Raw genomic sequence first — 15,035 nt, forward strand, 5'->3', positions numbered from 1 at the left:
GGGCCAATAGTGAGGGCCCCAGTACTTAGCACTATCCCCAGTCAATACCAGTTCGGTTTTACCCGGATTTAATTTCAGTTGGTTTTGGTCCATCCAGGATTTAATGAACCTCATGGTTGACTGGAAGTGACTGACGGATTTTTCCGAGTTGTCAACGGTGAAGAGTAACTGCAGGTCATCTGCATAATTAAATACTCTCACCTGTTTGTCCCTCAAGGTTTGTATCAGGGGGAGTATGTATATATTAAAGAGATGAGGTGACAAGGAAGAGCCCTGTGGCACTCCGCATGGGATGGGTTGTTTAACACCAGTTAGGTCCCCCAGGCGCACTGCCTGGGAGCGGTACTCCAAGAAGGACCTCAACCAGCAGACCGCCGTGCCCCGGATGCCGACCTGCTCGACACGATCGACCAAGATGTTGTGGTCGATCGTGTCGAACGCGGCCGACAAATCCAGGAGCACCAGGGCCTGGGGAGAGCGCCTGTCTGCACAGTCTCGGAGTGTGTCCAACACCGGGGTGACCACTGCCTCCGTTGAGTGTGCAGGCCGAAATCCAGCCTGATGGGGGTCAAAGCAGGACGACTCCTCCAGAAAGTTAGAAAGGATTTTCGCCACGTGTGCCTCTAGAATTTTTGCCAGGTAAGGCAACAGGGAAATGGGCCTGTAATTTGCCTTACATGCAGGGTCAACCCCGGGTTTTTTCAGTAGAGGTATGACCGTGGCTTTTTTAAAGGCAGACGGGACTATGCCCGACGAGAGGGAGTCATTAGGGAGGGCGAGTACAGGGGTAGGGTAGGCGGAAAAGCATTCTTTCAGGATGCGGGGGGGGGCAAACATCCAAAGGGGAGCCGGATTTGACTCTCATCAATAATTCCGTCAACTGGCCCTGGGTTATAGGTTGAAAGTTGGTTAAAGTGGCCGAACCGGACTTGATTGCCATGCCAGTCATGATTAGGGTCTTTGATTGGGCAATGCTAGACTTTATATCTGAGATTTTGTCACTAAAATAGGTGTTAAGTGAGTCGCACATGCCCTGAGTAGGGATTACTTTAGGACGGACATTCTCCAAGTTGGTCAATTCGTTAAAGACAGAAAAAATATCCTTAGATTTGTTTGTTGAATCTAGGATACGAGAAGAGAAATACTCAGTCTTCGCTGCAGAGATGGCATTCATGTATTCCTTCCTCGCCCTGGTATATTTGATTTTTCCCTCAGTATCATAATCGCAGCGCCACAGACGTTCAAGATGCCGGAGGGCCAGTTTCCTGCTTTTCAGGTCGGCTGAAAACCATTTATTAGCGTCTGTGCGCCGTACTAATCTAATTTTTTTGTAAGGGGCATGGAGGTTGCTTGCCGCTTGTAACCAGTCGGTTATAGTGGAAACAGACAGGTTCATGTCATTGTCCAAGGAGGGGACGTCATTGGCTAGTGACTGTAAGAAGGCAGCCTTGTCCATTGCGTTCCAGTTTCTGGCTAATTTTCCAGCAATTGGCGCAGTGGTTCTAATATGCTTAACACACATCTTAAACCTAAGAATGAGATGATCTGACCATAGACAAGGGAAGGTTAGCGGGGAGGACACACAGGTGGAGTTAGACCACACTTGGTCTAATATGTGTCCTTTGTCGTGGGTCGGGGAAAGCACCAATTGCTTGAAGTTGAGGTTAGAAAGAAGGTCAGTCAATTCCGCCGATTGAGAGCCCTCTGCTGGGTCTTTATACCAATAATTAAAATCTCCAACTAACATGACCCTGGTATGATCCAAAGCCAGGTTAGCAACTTGCTCACTAAAAGCCATAGGGAACAGTGGCATTGAAGTGGCACAAGAGAACACATGCTATGGTCATGTAGGGAGCAGCAATTTTTAGTACCAGGTTATCTGTATTGGCTAAGGTCATACAGGTAAGAGCGGTGATATTCACACTGGAGTGGATAATCGCCGCGACTCCACCTCATCATCACTCCAAGGTTCTTAGCCTTTTTTCATGGAGTAGAACAGGTTCCTAAAGAGTGTGGCCAGCAGCTACTATATCAGCTGGGTGGCCCTGGACCAAAAATCATCACTTTGGTCTTTTCTCCATTGAGCTAAAAAAAATTACATGACATCAATTCTGCCACTTTGGCCACGCAACGTGAGACGTTCTCTGCTATCGAGCATGGATCCTTGGGGATTGACACAATGATTTTAGTGTAGTCAGCACACAACAATATCTCCATTCCAAATGACTGGATTATTGCCGCTGGGGGGGCCACATAAAGATTAAAAAGCGTAGGGCTCAAAGATGAGCCCTGCGGCACTCCACAAGGCAGGGAAAAGGCCACTGAGTAGAAGTGCTGTAACTTCACCTTTTGGGATCTTTACCTGAGGAAGGAGGACAAGAGGGCTAATGCTTAATGAGAGATGCCAAGACCTTGAAGTTTATCCAGCAGCAGCACAGGTGAGATGGCATCAAATGCGTGTGATAGATTCAAGGGTATCAGCGCCACCCCTTGTCCTTCATCCAATAGCCGCCCTATACAGACATTGGCTGAGATTACGGCTGTTTCTGTCCCACTCATCAATTGATTGATTGGTATTTTAGTTTCGTCTCTGTTCCTTAATGCTCTAAAGACCTTAATGAATTCATGACGTGAGAAAATATTTGGTATCTGTCTATTCTGTTTCTATTGAAAGCATCGCTGCTTAATTCACTATTTTGTTTTGCATCTGAATGGTACTTAGCTGGAAAAAGATATTTTTAAATGTTAATTCCCTATCCATTGACATTGTCACAAACTGTCAAATTGTATTATCATAAAGTGGTAATACGATTGTGAAATTTAGAAAGAAGGTGGCCGGGATTTTTTTTTGTAGGGTGACCTACCCTGCAACAGTAGTTGAACGCCATGTTTATTTGTGTGTATTCATCTTACACTTGAATTTACTTTCCTATCCTAGATCCTGATGCTAATGTGTTTAACAGCAGTGGTCAGTGACTTCACGTGGTAGAAAAGGAAAGAAAATACCGCCATATGAAGCAGGAGGTGGGAAATGGGAGTCTACTCGGAGAAGAATATAACAGCAGTAGATGAGAGCAGGCGGATGGTCCAATTGCACAGATTTATCTAAGGGAACATCTGCATGAGTGCATTTTCTATAATTGACAATCCATGAAAATGTAGGACTGTTGCACATTTCCCGGGCTACTCCTGGAATTATTTATAAAAACCAATACAATTGATGGAATGAGTTCAAATGTCTGGGTAATCATACGAGAGTAGGTTGAGGACTTTTCGAAGTCGGTTTTGGGGAATCGAGCGCTGTGTTATTGAAGTTCCTTCAAGGGGTTCTAACTGTGTGCTCCCACTGTACTCCTGGTCACACTGCAGTCTGTGGGACAGCCCAGGGCCAGTGATTTGTCACTTTTCTCTATATACTTGTTCTGTTTCTTTTCTGTGTATATTTGTTCTATTCTATTTCATATTCCCCGCGCTAATCAGCCGCTTGTTTGTTTCTCTCTCCTCAGAAAAAAAGCAAAGTGCATTACCATATTGCTGTAGTCATCAATTACTTAGGACACTGCGTTTCCCTGGCGACCCTGCTGGTCGCATTTATTCTTTTCATGAGATTAAGGTAAGGACGCCGCCAAAAAACAAACTTTGAAAATGAAAATGTGCAATCAAGGAACATTTATATTGTAGAGATATGTGAAGTATATAATGCATTCCTCATTTATTACACTTGCTGGCACTGAACTGCTTCTGCTTCCACCCGGAAATTAAAGTCTTTCCAGAACAATGTCAATCGATGTTGATGTGGCATTATGTGGAACCAAAGTATGCCTGGGCTAAATTTAAATCATGCCCCAAGTAGCTGAAATTCTCGAATTTTGTGTCACGCAAAATTCATAATTTTTTTTTTTTAAGTTCTTGAATTTTAGCATTAGACGATAGTAAGTAATGTTTTGCCTATAGGAGAATGATTCGCTGAGAGACATTGTCTGCTCTAATCAGCCCCTCGCCTGTATCTCACATGACTTTGCGGTATGCACAGAGTGCGCTCACATGAAAAAAGTCATGCACTATACTTAATGTTAAAAGTTTAATTTTGTGAAATTCTTGGGACATTTGTAAAAAAATACACAATTTCGCACCCCACTTTAATTCTAATACGAGGATTAATGGAGGCTGATGCTATAGGTAATGCTCAAAATATGCATTTCACAGCATTACTCATGGCATTTGCCATCTATGTAGGCTTCCACCTTTTTCCAAGCAAGAAGAGTGTCTGTCTGGCTGAACAAAGGTCTGCCTAACAGATACTCTTGTTCAGGTCTAGCAGGCGCTAAATGTGCTTGCTCGTGGCTGCCTGAGCTGAACTATGCTTTAACAGCCCTGTTATCATGACCTCCTCAGGCAGGCTAAAGGACCTCGAGGTCCTCCCCCTGATAACGAGCTCTGAGTGTCAATCAGTGACACCTCGTCATAGAGTTGGGTGGGGTCAGCAGTCTCGCCCATCCTACTCTGTGACAAGTGAGGGACTGCTGTCTTCCCTCACTAGCTTACCTTAAGTCAGCCAATGAGGGAAGGCAGCAGTCCCAGCCATCCTGAGACCTCCGACACTTTCCTCTCGGAGAGCTGCAGTGAAAGTAATTTTTATGTGTTTTTTATGTTTGGTGAGTGAGTGTGTGCATCTATGCATGAATGTATGTGTATTTGTGAGTGAATGTAGTGAATGGGTGTGTGTGTGTGTGTCTGAATGCATTGGTTTGAGTGAGTGTGTATGTGTGCATTTGTGGCCCCCACAACCCACTCCCTAGTAAAATTACCGTCCGCCTCTGGACATTAGGAAGCAGTATAAACCGGAAGAAGGTCCAGTGAGGCTGCCAATGAAGAAACTGAGGGCCCGATTCGCAAAAGTAATCTGAGAAAAAATACTAACTTTATGACTTTTGGTATTCACAAAAGTTATTTAGGAGTAGTAAAGTTAGGATTCCTAACGTTACTACTCCTAAATGGCTTTTTTGAATACAGAAAGTTTTAAAGTTAGGATTTTGCCTCAGTTTAGGAGTAGTAAAGTTAGGATTCCTAACTTTACTACTCCTAAATGCCTTTTGCGAATACCGAAAGTCATAAAGTTAGGATTTTGTCTCAGATTACTTTTGTGAATCGGGCCGTGGGCCTTTTCCTCCATAGCACCAGGCACTTCTTACAAAGATACCAAACTTCTGCAACCTGGGAGTTTTGCCAGGTTTCCTACAGAGGCCCTACAGAGGCCCTGCCTTCCAACATGCTCCTGAAAAAAGCAGTGTTGGAAAGTAGGAAATTCGGTAGATTAGCCCAGCACCATGTGACTCTGGGCAATAGCTTGCTTAATCTTCCCGACGGCCTCCAGCGCCTAGAGACCCTTACGGGTGATTGTGCGCTTTACAAATGTGAATTAATATTATTATTAATATTGCTGGGGGCAAATGTAGGTCTGCCACTGGCAATAGGGCCACTAACACATGGTATGACTCAGCATAAGTCTTAGATAATTATTCCTATGCTCAACCCTTGGTAGCATGGCTGCGAGCAGGCAGGCTTAGCTTCAAAGACAGGTATGTAAAGCATTTAAAAACACCAATTTTGTAAATCATTAAGTCACAACACATAATAAAAGTCCAATACCAATTTATAAAGATGGGAAATATTTTTATCTTTAAAATGACACCAAACCGACAACAATCCAAAGTAGGGAACCGGAGATATGAATTTTAAAGATTTAACAAAATATAGCACTTAGAAGATTAAAGCACCATATTGTGATACCTGCTCGCGATAGAACGGCCCAAAGTCAAAGTTTAAGGCCGGGGGCGATGGAGCTCGCGCAAGTCCCAGTCTCAGTTTCCACCTTCACATTTAGAAACTTTTCTGGAGCTTTTCTCCTCGAAGCCCCTTAAAGCTCACAGCCAGTCTGGATTCGGTGAGGGTTCTCCGGATTGACATGTGAAGATGTCCTGGTCAAATTCCCTCGAGTGGACTTAGAACAATTTTCAAGATTGCTTCAGCGAGGCAACCAAGGAATCCAGGCCGGCACATGATGGAAGACAGGCGGCTTGGCATTCGCGTTTGCTCCCAGTCACCTTTTCTGCGAGCAGACTTAGAAACTTTAATGGAACTTGTTCTCGCTGGGTCTCTCGATGCTCCTCATGTAGCCAGATCCGGTGAGGGTTCGACGGTTTCAGATTTCTCTTAGTCCTGGTCAATCTCTTGAAGTTGGAGCAATGGAGCTTTTAGTGGGACAAACCTGGTTGGCTTGGCCGGCTCGCGGTTGAAGGCAGGCGGCCTGGCTGGCCAGGTTGAGTTGGTCCCTCTATGGAGCTTTTTTTCAAAGTTGCTTCAAAGTTCTCCAAACTTCTTCAAGGGGTCCCAAAGTGTCTCAAACTCACTCCAAGGATCTGGAAGCTCCAAGATGGTCCTTGAAACTTGATGACTTCAGTTCCCACAATCCACTGGTACAAAACCCTTACAAATCCACAGGTAGTCCTCCAAGGTGTAGATTTAGGATTTAGTTGGTGATGTTCCAGATGAGCTCTTTCAACCTGTAGATTTCAGGGAGTCCACTCTTTAGTTCTTTTTCAGCAAGATAATCCACAGGGCTGTACTTTCAGATGGTGCAGTCTTCAGAGGTCAGGCCTTAGAAATCTTTGCACAGCAAAACTTCTCAACAGGGCACTTCTTGCTTCAGTAAGTTTCAAGCAGCAGATCTTGAGGGCTCTGCCCCTCTCAGATACTTATTCCTGGTTCTCTGGGTCAAGCAGGAGGTCACTTCTGGCCAATGGGAGCAGGGTAACTCCTCCAATATATGACCACATCCTGTAGACTGTGGCATTGTTTTGTCCCAGAGTGCATCATATCTTCCAAATCCATAATGGCCGATTTTCCAGTGAGGAGGTAAGAGCTGGCTAAACACACCCCTAGAATGGTTAATTTACTTAGACTCTCCTCCTGCATCTGCTCATACCTTCCTTAATCCTATCATCTGCATAAAGTGGGAAGTTCAGAGTTGTAAATGACACTGGCCTCTACTCTTCTCTTTGAAGAACATAGTTTACGACTCCTCGCCCTGGCCTGGAATTCTTATGGAACAGCACACTGCCCTGCCAGCAGAGCTGGTTAACCCTAGGGACTCTTTATCACCTCTTCAAGGCAGCCTGGCGAATCCACTTAACTCTGACCAATCAGGGCAGACCACTGGAAGGCTGAATTTGGACTTTCAAACAAGAAAGTCTCATAACTTCTTGTATGTACACTTTAGGAAAAATTCAACAATATGATATTGTTGGATGTATTAATACCATTCTGGAAAGTCTTTGAACAACATTTCTAGCACTCTCCTATCAAGAATTTTTAACCAATAACTTCCTACCATGGTAACCTATCTAACAGGCGATTTGCAATGGGAAAAATGACTTGGGCCATTTTTCCAGCACCAGGACTTACAAAAACATATTTTAAAAGTTCTTGTCTTATATCTACAGGAACGCCACCCCATGTGCATCTAGTGGAGTCTTTAGGGTTTTGAATCTGTAGAAATATTGCAGATTCTCCCTCCACAGTGCTCCTAGCATCAAAGTCGAATTTCAGCAGCACTTTAACACAATGTGGGGAGTGAAATGTGAAATTTCACTTTACCTAGGCATAAAAAACTCAAATTATAAGGGTGTACTTTATAAATACCTGACCCTCACCCCTGGGATACCTAGGGGAGACCCTGGGGGCCCCTAATATGCCAAAACATTGTAGGTTATCCATTTGTAAGTGCCCCAAACACCAAAGTTGAGTTTGGGCAGAATTTACTTTTTAAAAGCAGTCCTGGCACCCATGGTTGTTTTTAAACTGACCTCAGACTTCAGCAGTGCACACATACAATTGCAAAAAGACCTACCGGCCTCTAAATTGCCATGCCCTAGGGTACTAGAGACTTCTAGGTAGTTTCAATCCCCCTGTCCTAATATATACTAAGGGCCTATAGGGGAGGTCATGCCAATCACAGGGGTACCCCACCATACCATTGTGTACCCTAGTGAATGTAGGTGTTTTATCTGAATTCTAATGTGTCTCTTTCAGCATTACACTGGACCTGGGCCTGGTTAGGCAGAACCTGGGGTCAGTCAGAATCAGTTACCACCAGTATCAGTCATCAAAAAGTTGGGGGTGCCCAGGGCACAGGATGGCTTTGCAGGAGGCAGGGAAATTCCAACCTCATCCTGTGGCACTTGAAGCCTCAACAAAGATTGCGGATGGACCACTTTTAGATGGGAAGTATGTACTGGGCAAAAAAGGAAGAATTGGGGTGATAAAGATTACCTTATGCAATCTGACAATTAGCTCTTCACCCCCATCAAAAACCACTATATTAATCATAGAGAAATTCTGTGAGCAGCACTGAGGTTATAAAGACGCCCATGAAGAAACTAGGGACGAGATATACTAATGACAATCTTGGCGATAATGCACGCATAGTTGCACTATGGTGCAGGGATGTCTGCATTGGATCAAGGCAGCACACAGTGAGCCAGTGGTAGGAGGAGCAGAAGTGTGCCATATTTTAGTAGACAGGGCTCATACATACCTACTAGAGATCAAAATCCAGTCCCAAACCTAGACTGCCCATTACGCCCCAGAAGGGGTTGGAACTTGCCATTGGGAGGGGCTGTATGAATAGGACAATCAGGCAGTACGCTCTGCAATGACATGTGGAGTGTTATGCTGAGGCTCATCAGTAACAGGGAAAACCCCCAGGGGCGGCTCCTCCGCTAAGGCGGAAGAGCATCGCCCCACAAGAAAAATAAAATGAAGATATTATTATCATTTTATTTTTCTCTAGTGGCTGTCTAGGTGCAGGGCAGGCTGGGCTGCCCACAGAGGAGGGGAGGAGTGGTAAGCACTCTCCAAGTGTGCATGATGGTTTGGCGGGCCATCTTGGGTCGGCCCAAAAGTCATGCACACTTTGCATGTTCTCCACCGGCTGCAATGCACAGGAAGCACCCAGGCTTCCAGACTCATCTAGCCAATCACAATGCTGCTGATAGCAGTGTTGTGATTGGTCTGAGCACCGTGGTTTGGCACTCAGATTGCTACTCCATCTGAGTGCCAAACCACGGTTCTCAGACCAATCACAACACTGCTATCAGCAGCATTGTGATTGGCTAGATGAGCATGGAAGCCTGGGTGCTTCCTGTTCCTGCGTTGTGGCATGAATGACGGAGGAAAGGCGGTCACAGTAAGGTAAGTTTAATTTTGTTTTATTTTCCCCTATTTTTCTTTTTTTGTTTACCCCCCTCCCCCCCCCCCTGCACCCCTTCACTGCTGCCCTGTAGCAGCCCCTTCTGAAAACCACATGAAATCCTCTTGCGGAATTTAAAAAATTTCAATGACAGAGGTGGACCCTGAAAGCCAAACAACATTCAACTTTTACTGCCCAGCACAAAAAAGGTGAAGACCCTCTTTGCTAGCTAAATGAATCAGACATTAGGCAGGTTGATATATGAACTGAGGCAAATAAAATAATATTCCCTAGTAGCAAGTACACCAGACACATGAGAAAAAAAGGGTGCAAGAAAGGCAAACCCTTCAAATGAGAAAATCTAGAAAAAGGAGCCCTCTCTGGGGCAACCCAGCCTTGCTTCACAGAGAACCATGTGTACACCGTTGCTCAAGGATGGTCGAATAGTTACACCAACCAGGAAACATGCAGAGATGAGAACCATAAAGAAGGGAAACAAATCCTGACAGAAAATAAATTAGCACACCCAGCAGGGCATGGGAAGACCATGTTAAATCACCCCTCCTTGATTCTCAAATGCCAAAACCCTGTGCTGTTACATTGTCTAGATATGCTGCACCATTGTGTAGATCTACTGAACCATTGTCTGGATATGCCGCCATTCTGCAGATATGCTACACCATTATCTAGATATGCTGTTCCATTGTCTAGCAATGCTGAGCCATTGTCCAGATATGCTTCATCATTGTCTAGATACGTTGTTCCATTGTCTAGATATGCTGTTCAATAGTCTAGATATGTTGTGCCATTGGCTAGATATGCTTCCATTGTCTAGATAGTCTGCTGGTGTCTAAATATACTGCACCATTGTCCAGGTATGCATCTTCATTGTCTACATATGATGTTCCATCGTCTAGATGTACTGTGCCATTGTCTAGATGTGAATGAATGAACAAATTTCTGTGTTTTGTATAATGTGCGGTTCGTCAAGAGTGCCCCAGAGCTGAGACAAAAGATTAAATGGGGAGCAGGTCTTATAAATTGAAGAGATACGTTTATAGGGATTTTTGAAAAGTGGCCTCATCCAAAAGGGCTCTAGGTTGAAGAAGAAACTTATTCCAAACCTGGCAGCTAGTATACTGAAGGAGGCCCCACCATGTTGCTTTCTCCTAAAGCGGGGACAGCTATCATCCATGCATTCCTAAGGCGTGAGACCCGAACAGGGCTGTATTAGTGAATCCTGTCATTAAGATATTTGAGCCCTGTATTGTGGGAGGCTCGGTTTGCAATCATTAAGGCCCTAAACGTCACTCACTAACAGAATTGTTCCCTGAAATGGGACACAGAGGAACATTAGGCTGTTTGCGTATTGCAGTGTTCTGTAGCACCTGGAGATGGGGTACAAGATATTCTGGAATTCCCAGATAGAGAACGATAGAGTAACTAAATTTGGAAAGAATCAATGCCCTGACCACTGTTATCCGCGCATTCCATGGAAAAAGTTCAGGAATTTCTTAAGCATTCCTAATATTCACAAACAGGATTTCAACACGGCAGCTATCAGGGTTTCGGAGGAAAGCTGCATATCAAACAGCATTTCTAAGTTCCTCGGTAGGAGGGAATGGCGGTTTACCACTGCTTGGCCAACCGCCTGTCCAGCCCAGTAGTGTCGGCCCAAAAAGCATTATTTCCATCTTGTATTGAATACTCTGTAAGCAATTAATTCTGAGCCAATCCATCACTGGTTTCACACATGATGTGAAAGTTTGCTTGGCATAGGCGGAATCATCCTCATAAGAGAGCAGTGACTGCGTATCATTCTCATACAAAACTATTTAAAAAGCCGAATGACTCTACCAAAAAGGCCAAAGGAGGCATATAAATGTTAAAAAATAGTGGGGCTCAGTGTAGAGCCCTGTGTTTCCCCACATCTGAGTAAAGGGCTGCATCCACACAGCTTCTTCTCCATGATCTAGAAAAGAAGTTCCACTGTCCAGTTATGCTGCCATTGCCATGATATGCTGTATCATTCTCTAGCTATTCTGCTCTAATACTGAGATATGCTGAGCCCATGCACCAGCATCCAGATAAGCTGCACTCTTCCACAGAAATGCTGTATCAGTGTCTAGGTATGCTAAGCCTTTATCCAGCTATATACCTGTGTCAAGGTATACTGCATCGTTTCATTACAGGTCACCCATGTTACAAAAGCTGCACCAGAACTGATGCACTACTGTCAACCAATGCTTTGTTGATGCAAAAATATATTTTGCCTGTGTCCAAATATATTGGACCATTGTCCTGATATACTCTAATGGTGTCCAGATTTGGTGCCTTCACATCTAAATAGACTACACCCTTTTTAAGATGCAGTGTACCCATGCTCACAGAAGCTGCATTCTGCCAGCTTTGAGATATACAAGGATGCCATAAGCCCTAGTGCAGGCAATGGAAATGACCCCTTTTACTGCTGTTGGGGTAGTAAAATTCAGCAATTATTAGGGTTTGATAGGCCCCTCAGGGCTCTAGGACCCAGAGCACTGCACCTGCTGCACCAACAGTAGTTACGCTACTGAGTGCTTATATCCAATCGCCTTCAGTCCATAAAACTAGGATGGGAAAAGCTGTCTCAACTCAATGGTTCCAAAACTGATGTACTCTTCCTAGGCCCTCACCATCTCATCAAGGGATTGGATCCCTTACCCTCTATGCCTGTTCTTTGTCCAAAATGTTCTTATCTAAGATACAAATATCTGGTAGTCTATGGAATGCAATCCTCCATCTCAATACACAGAGTGGAGTAGCAGTAAAAGCCACATTATTTCAATGGAAATTATTTTAAAAACCCTCCTTTATTCATATGGACAGTAAACCACCATTGATTACTGCAGCCTTGATTACAGCACTTCATTAAATGCTGCCCTGCCATATCAGGACACGTCAAAGAGCCCAAAGCGCCACTAGCTTCATATTCGAACTCAAAAAAACAAACATTTTTGTCAGCCTATCAGAAAGGTGTTCATTGGCTCACAGTACAAGAGCGATTCATATCCAAAAGAGTGTCTCAGCTATAATTGCATAGTATGATCCACTGGACAGATCTACAAGATATGTTAAAACAAGCATTGAAAATGCAATAGGTCTCGCCTTTGATTAAGTTATCACCATTTCCTTTGCTAATGGTATTGTATAGCAAAGCAAATGGCTTTAACTTAATGAAAGGCAAGACCTATTGCATTGCAAATGCTTGGGTGTAATGAGAAAAGCAGCAAAATACAAGTCGGTCGGCATACTATTCTGAACACAGAATTTTAACATACCTGTTTTTAAGCCACACCGTTAATTACATTGGCGACGCCCCTTTAAGAAAATCCCCCACAGTTATTTCATCCTACTTAATGCCCTGTTTAGATGTGTAGAAATGGTGAAGGTAAACAAACACTGAGCAGATTTATAACCAGAAAACAGACCGATTTGTGGGATTGAAAGTGCGGGAAGCCAGCAGTCTGCAGTTGGGCTAACAGATGTGTGCAGATGTTGAAGGGAATGACATACTGGAGGGCAGTAAGGACTGAAACATAGGCTGGTGCTTGCTGACAAGGTGCTGTATGCGGCTGAGGCTCAGGACTATGAGGCTCTGCTGCTGCAACAGCATGCACTGAGCCCTACATTGCCCTCGCCCACAGCTTCGGCAGAGAGCCGGCTGTGAGGTCAGGAACGAGGTGCTTGAACAACTACAGGCTACAGCGAAAAGGCAGTAGGACACGGGTAGGAAATATTGATTGTGGGTAATGAATAATAAAATTAAGCGCCTGCTAATATATTAAGCATGGCCCCTGTGGCATTAGTCTAAAACCGTGCGATGTGCTAGCCTAAAAGTTCAAGCGCGGCACCCAGAGGAGGGGATGAGGGTCTTTATGCAGTGGGGGCATTGTTGACTGTGTGCGTCCATGTACAACAAGAGAAAGGCGCAAGGGCGCCATGTTAAAGATAAAGTGTGTGTGGCGCGCTGTGGGAAAAAAACGCTTACATACTAGAGTCCATTGCATTGCATGCCGCTTCTTCTGAGCGCTGTGAGCGGAGAAACATAAGGCGTGCTGGGAACACACAACAATAAAAGCAAATCAGCGCGGCGCTCGTGAAATGGGCGCAGCACTGATAAAAAATGTCCATAATTATTAATTAAAATAAAAATTAAAGCTAAACAGGCGGCCACCACAATTAATGCGCTTGTGAGGACGCCATGATACCGCCCACTTAAAAAAAGCTGTCGCCACGCCATTGTGCGAATGAAAAAAAGAAAGTGCTCACCCAGCAATTAGAAGGCACTGTGTCACGCCGCAAGTTAAAGATCCAATCCTGGTAGGCGGGGCCAAAAGTGGTCAGGGTCGCAACCAAGAGAGATACAAATGCCTCTGGTGTAATCATTACACTCTGTTTAACATTATTACTGATGAGAAACGATGTCAATGAAAATTGAAGGCGGAGGAGACACGCGACTTCTGGAACTGTTTTGATTCCAAGAAGCCCATGCATGGCGAGAGTAGTGCATGCGCGCTGCTAACGCCAGGCGAGACCTACAAATCACCAACTATCCTCTAATACCAAGATCCAGAAAACCCTTTCATACCACGATTTAGAAATGAAGGCGACAGGAGATTCTCAGTGCTGGCTCCCAGCATATGGAATGAGTGTCCTTCAGAGATCCTCAATACAGTTCACCGCTTCAGAGAAAAAAATTAAAAGGCCCCTTTTCCAAATTTAGCATGAAGGTGATTTCTAGATATTCGTGAATATTTCCATGCATCTGCCTTAATTATATGCAAGTGCTTTATCTTTCTGCTTTCTTCATGTTTCTGCAATTTTACTGAGGTACAGACATCTAGCTCCTAAAATAAATTTAGTTGTGCAGCGTGCGCTATAGAAATAAATAAAGATGAAGTGTCCTGATGTACTGTACAATTTTTAGATATAATTCACCAGTGTTCACATAATCTGTGGCTGTTTTCAGACATGCTTTCCGTGTCCAGATATTCCGCATAAATGTCCATTTATGCTGTCCCAGAAGTGCACCTTGGACCGCCACACTTCTGCACTCCCACCTCCTCACTTGGTTGGCTTCATTCCTGGAATGTTTTTGCAGGAACTTCCATCTAAACTGAGCCACCCAAGGGCACACTGTGTCTCCTCTGCAACTGAAATACTATACTGACTCAATGTCCCTAACTTGCCAAACGAGCAGTGAATTGCATTTGCAAACATTCAAAACCATGTTTCTAATTAAGAAAACAGTTATTATATAATATATATCACTAGTTATTTTAAGTTAATAGGATGTACTCACTATCAGAAACTGGGTTTTAAATTTGTGAAGGGGTTAAACTTACGAACTTAATGAACACATCCTGGTTAGGTCTGAGCTCAAGAAATTCATTGAAACTCTGCTCACTGCCACTCGCAGGCATGTCGCAAGCAGCAGGCAAATCCCCAGAGAAATGCATTTTAATTTCAAGCAGTATCTAAAATTTTAAAGTCGGAGCTCTATATACCTCGACCTGTTATTGGTGACCAAAACCAGGTTTACCCTAAATTCTACTTCACGGTTTCATTTATATGCTCCTGAAAATATCATTTTTTTTAATTTGGATTGTAAAGAAAAACTGAGGGATGAGGTATCGGTTATAGAGAGGGATTTGGTATGTTTAAAACAGTACAATTTGAAACTGTGCATCTGTCTGAGAATCTTCTGAATTTCCCTTCCACAGGCCTCAAAAATAGATGAGTT

The 15,035-nt window shown here is 44.0% G+C and overlaps 1 protein-coding gene across 1 annotated transcript in view; it reads left to right on the forward strand.

The window, feature by feature from the left end:
- The window catches only part of LOC147716922 (corticotropin-releasing hormone receptor 1), a 1,353,112-nt gene that overhangs the window by 479,175 nt on the left and 858,902 nt on the right, over window positions 1–15,035 (forward strand). Inside the window, exon 4 of the mRNA XM_086919826.1 lies at window positions 3,507–3,613. Within this exon, the coding sequence (XP_086775952.1) occupies window positions 3,507–3,613 (107 nt within the window). The remainder of the gene's footprint in view (window positions 1–3,506; window positions 3,614–15,035) is intronic.

The sequence above is a fragment of the Lissotriton vulgaris genome, chromosome 5 (assembly GCF_964263255.1).
Source record: "Lissotriton vulgaris chromosome 5, aLisVul1.2, whole genome shotgun sequence".
NCBI classification, from domain to species: Eukaryota; Metazoa; Chordata; class Amphibia; order Caudata; family Salamandridae; genus Lissotriton; species Lissotriton vulgaris.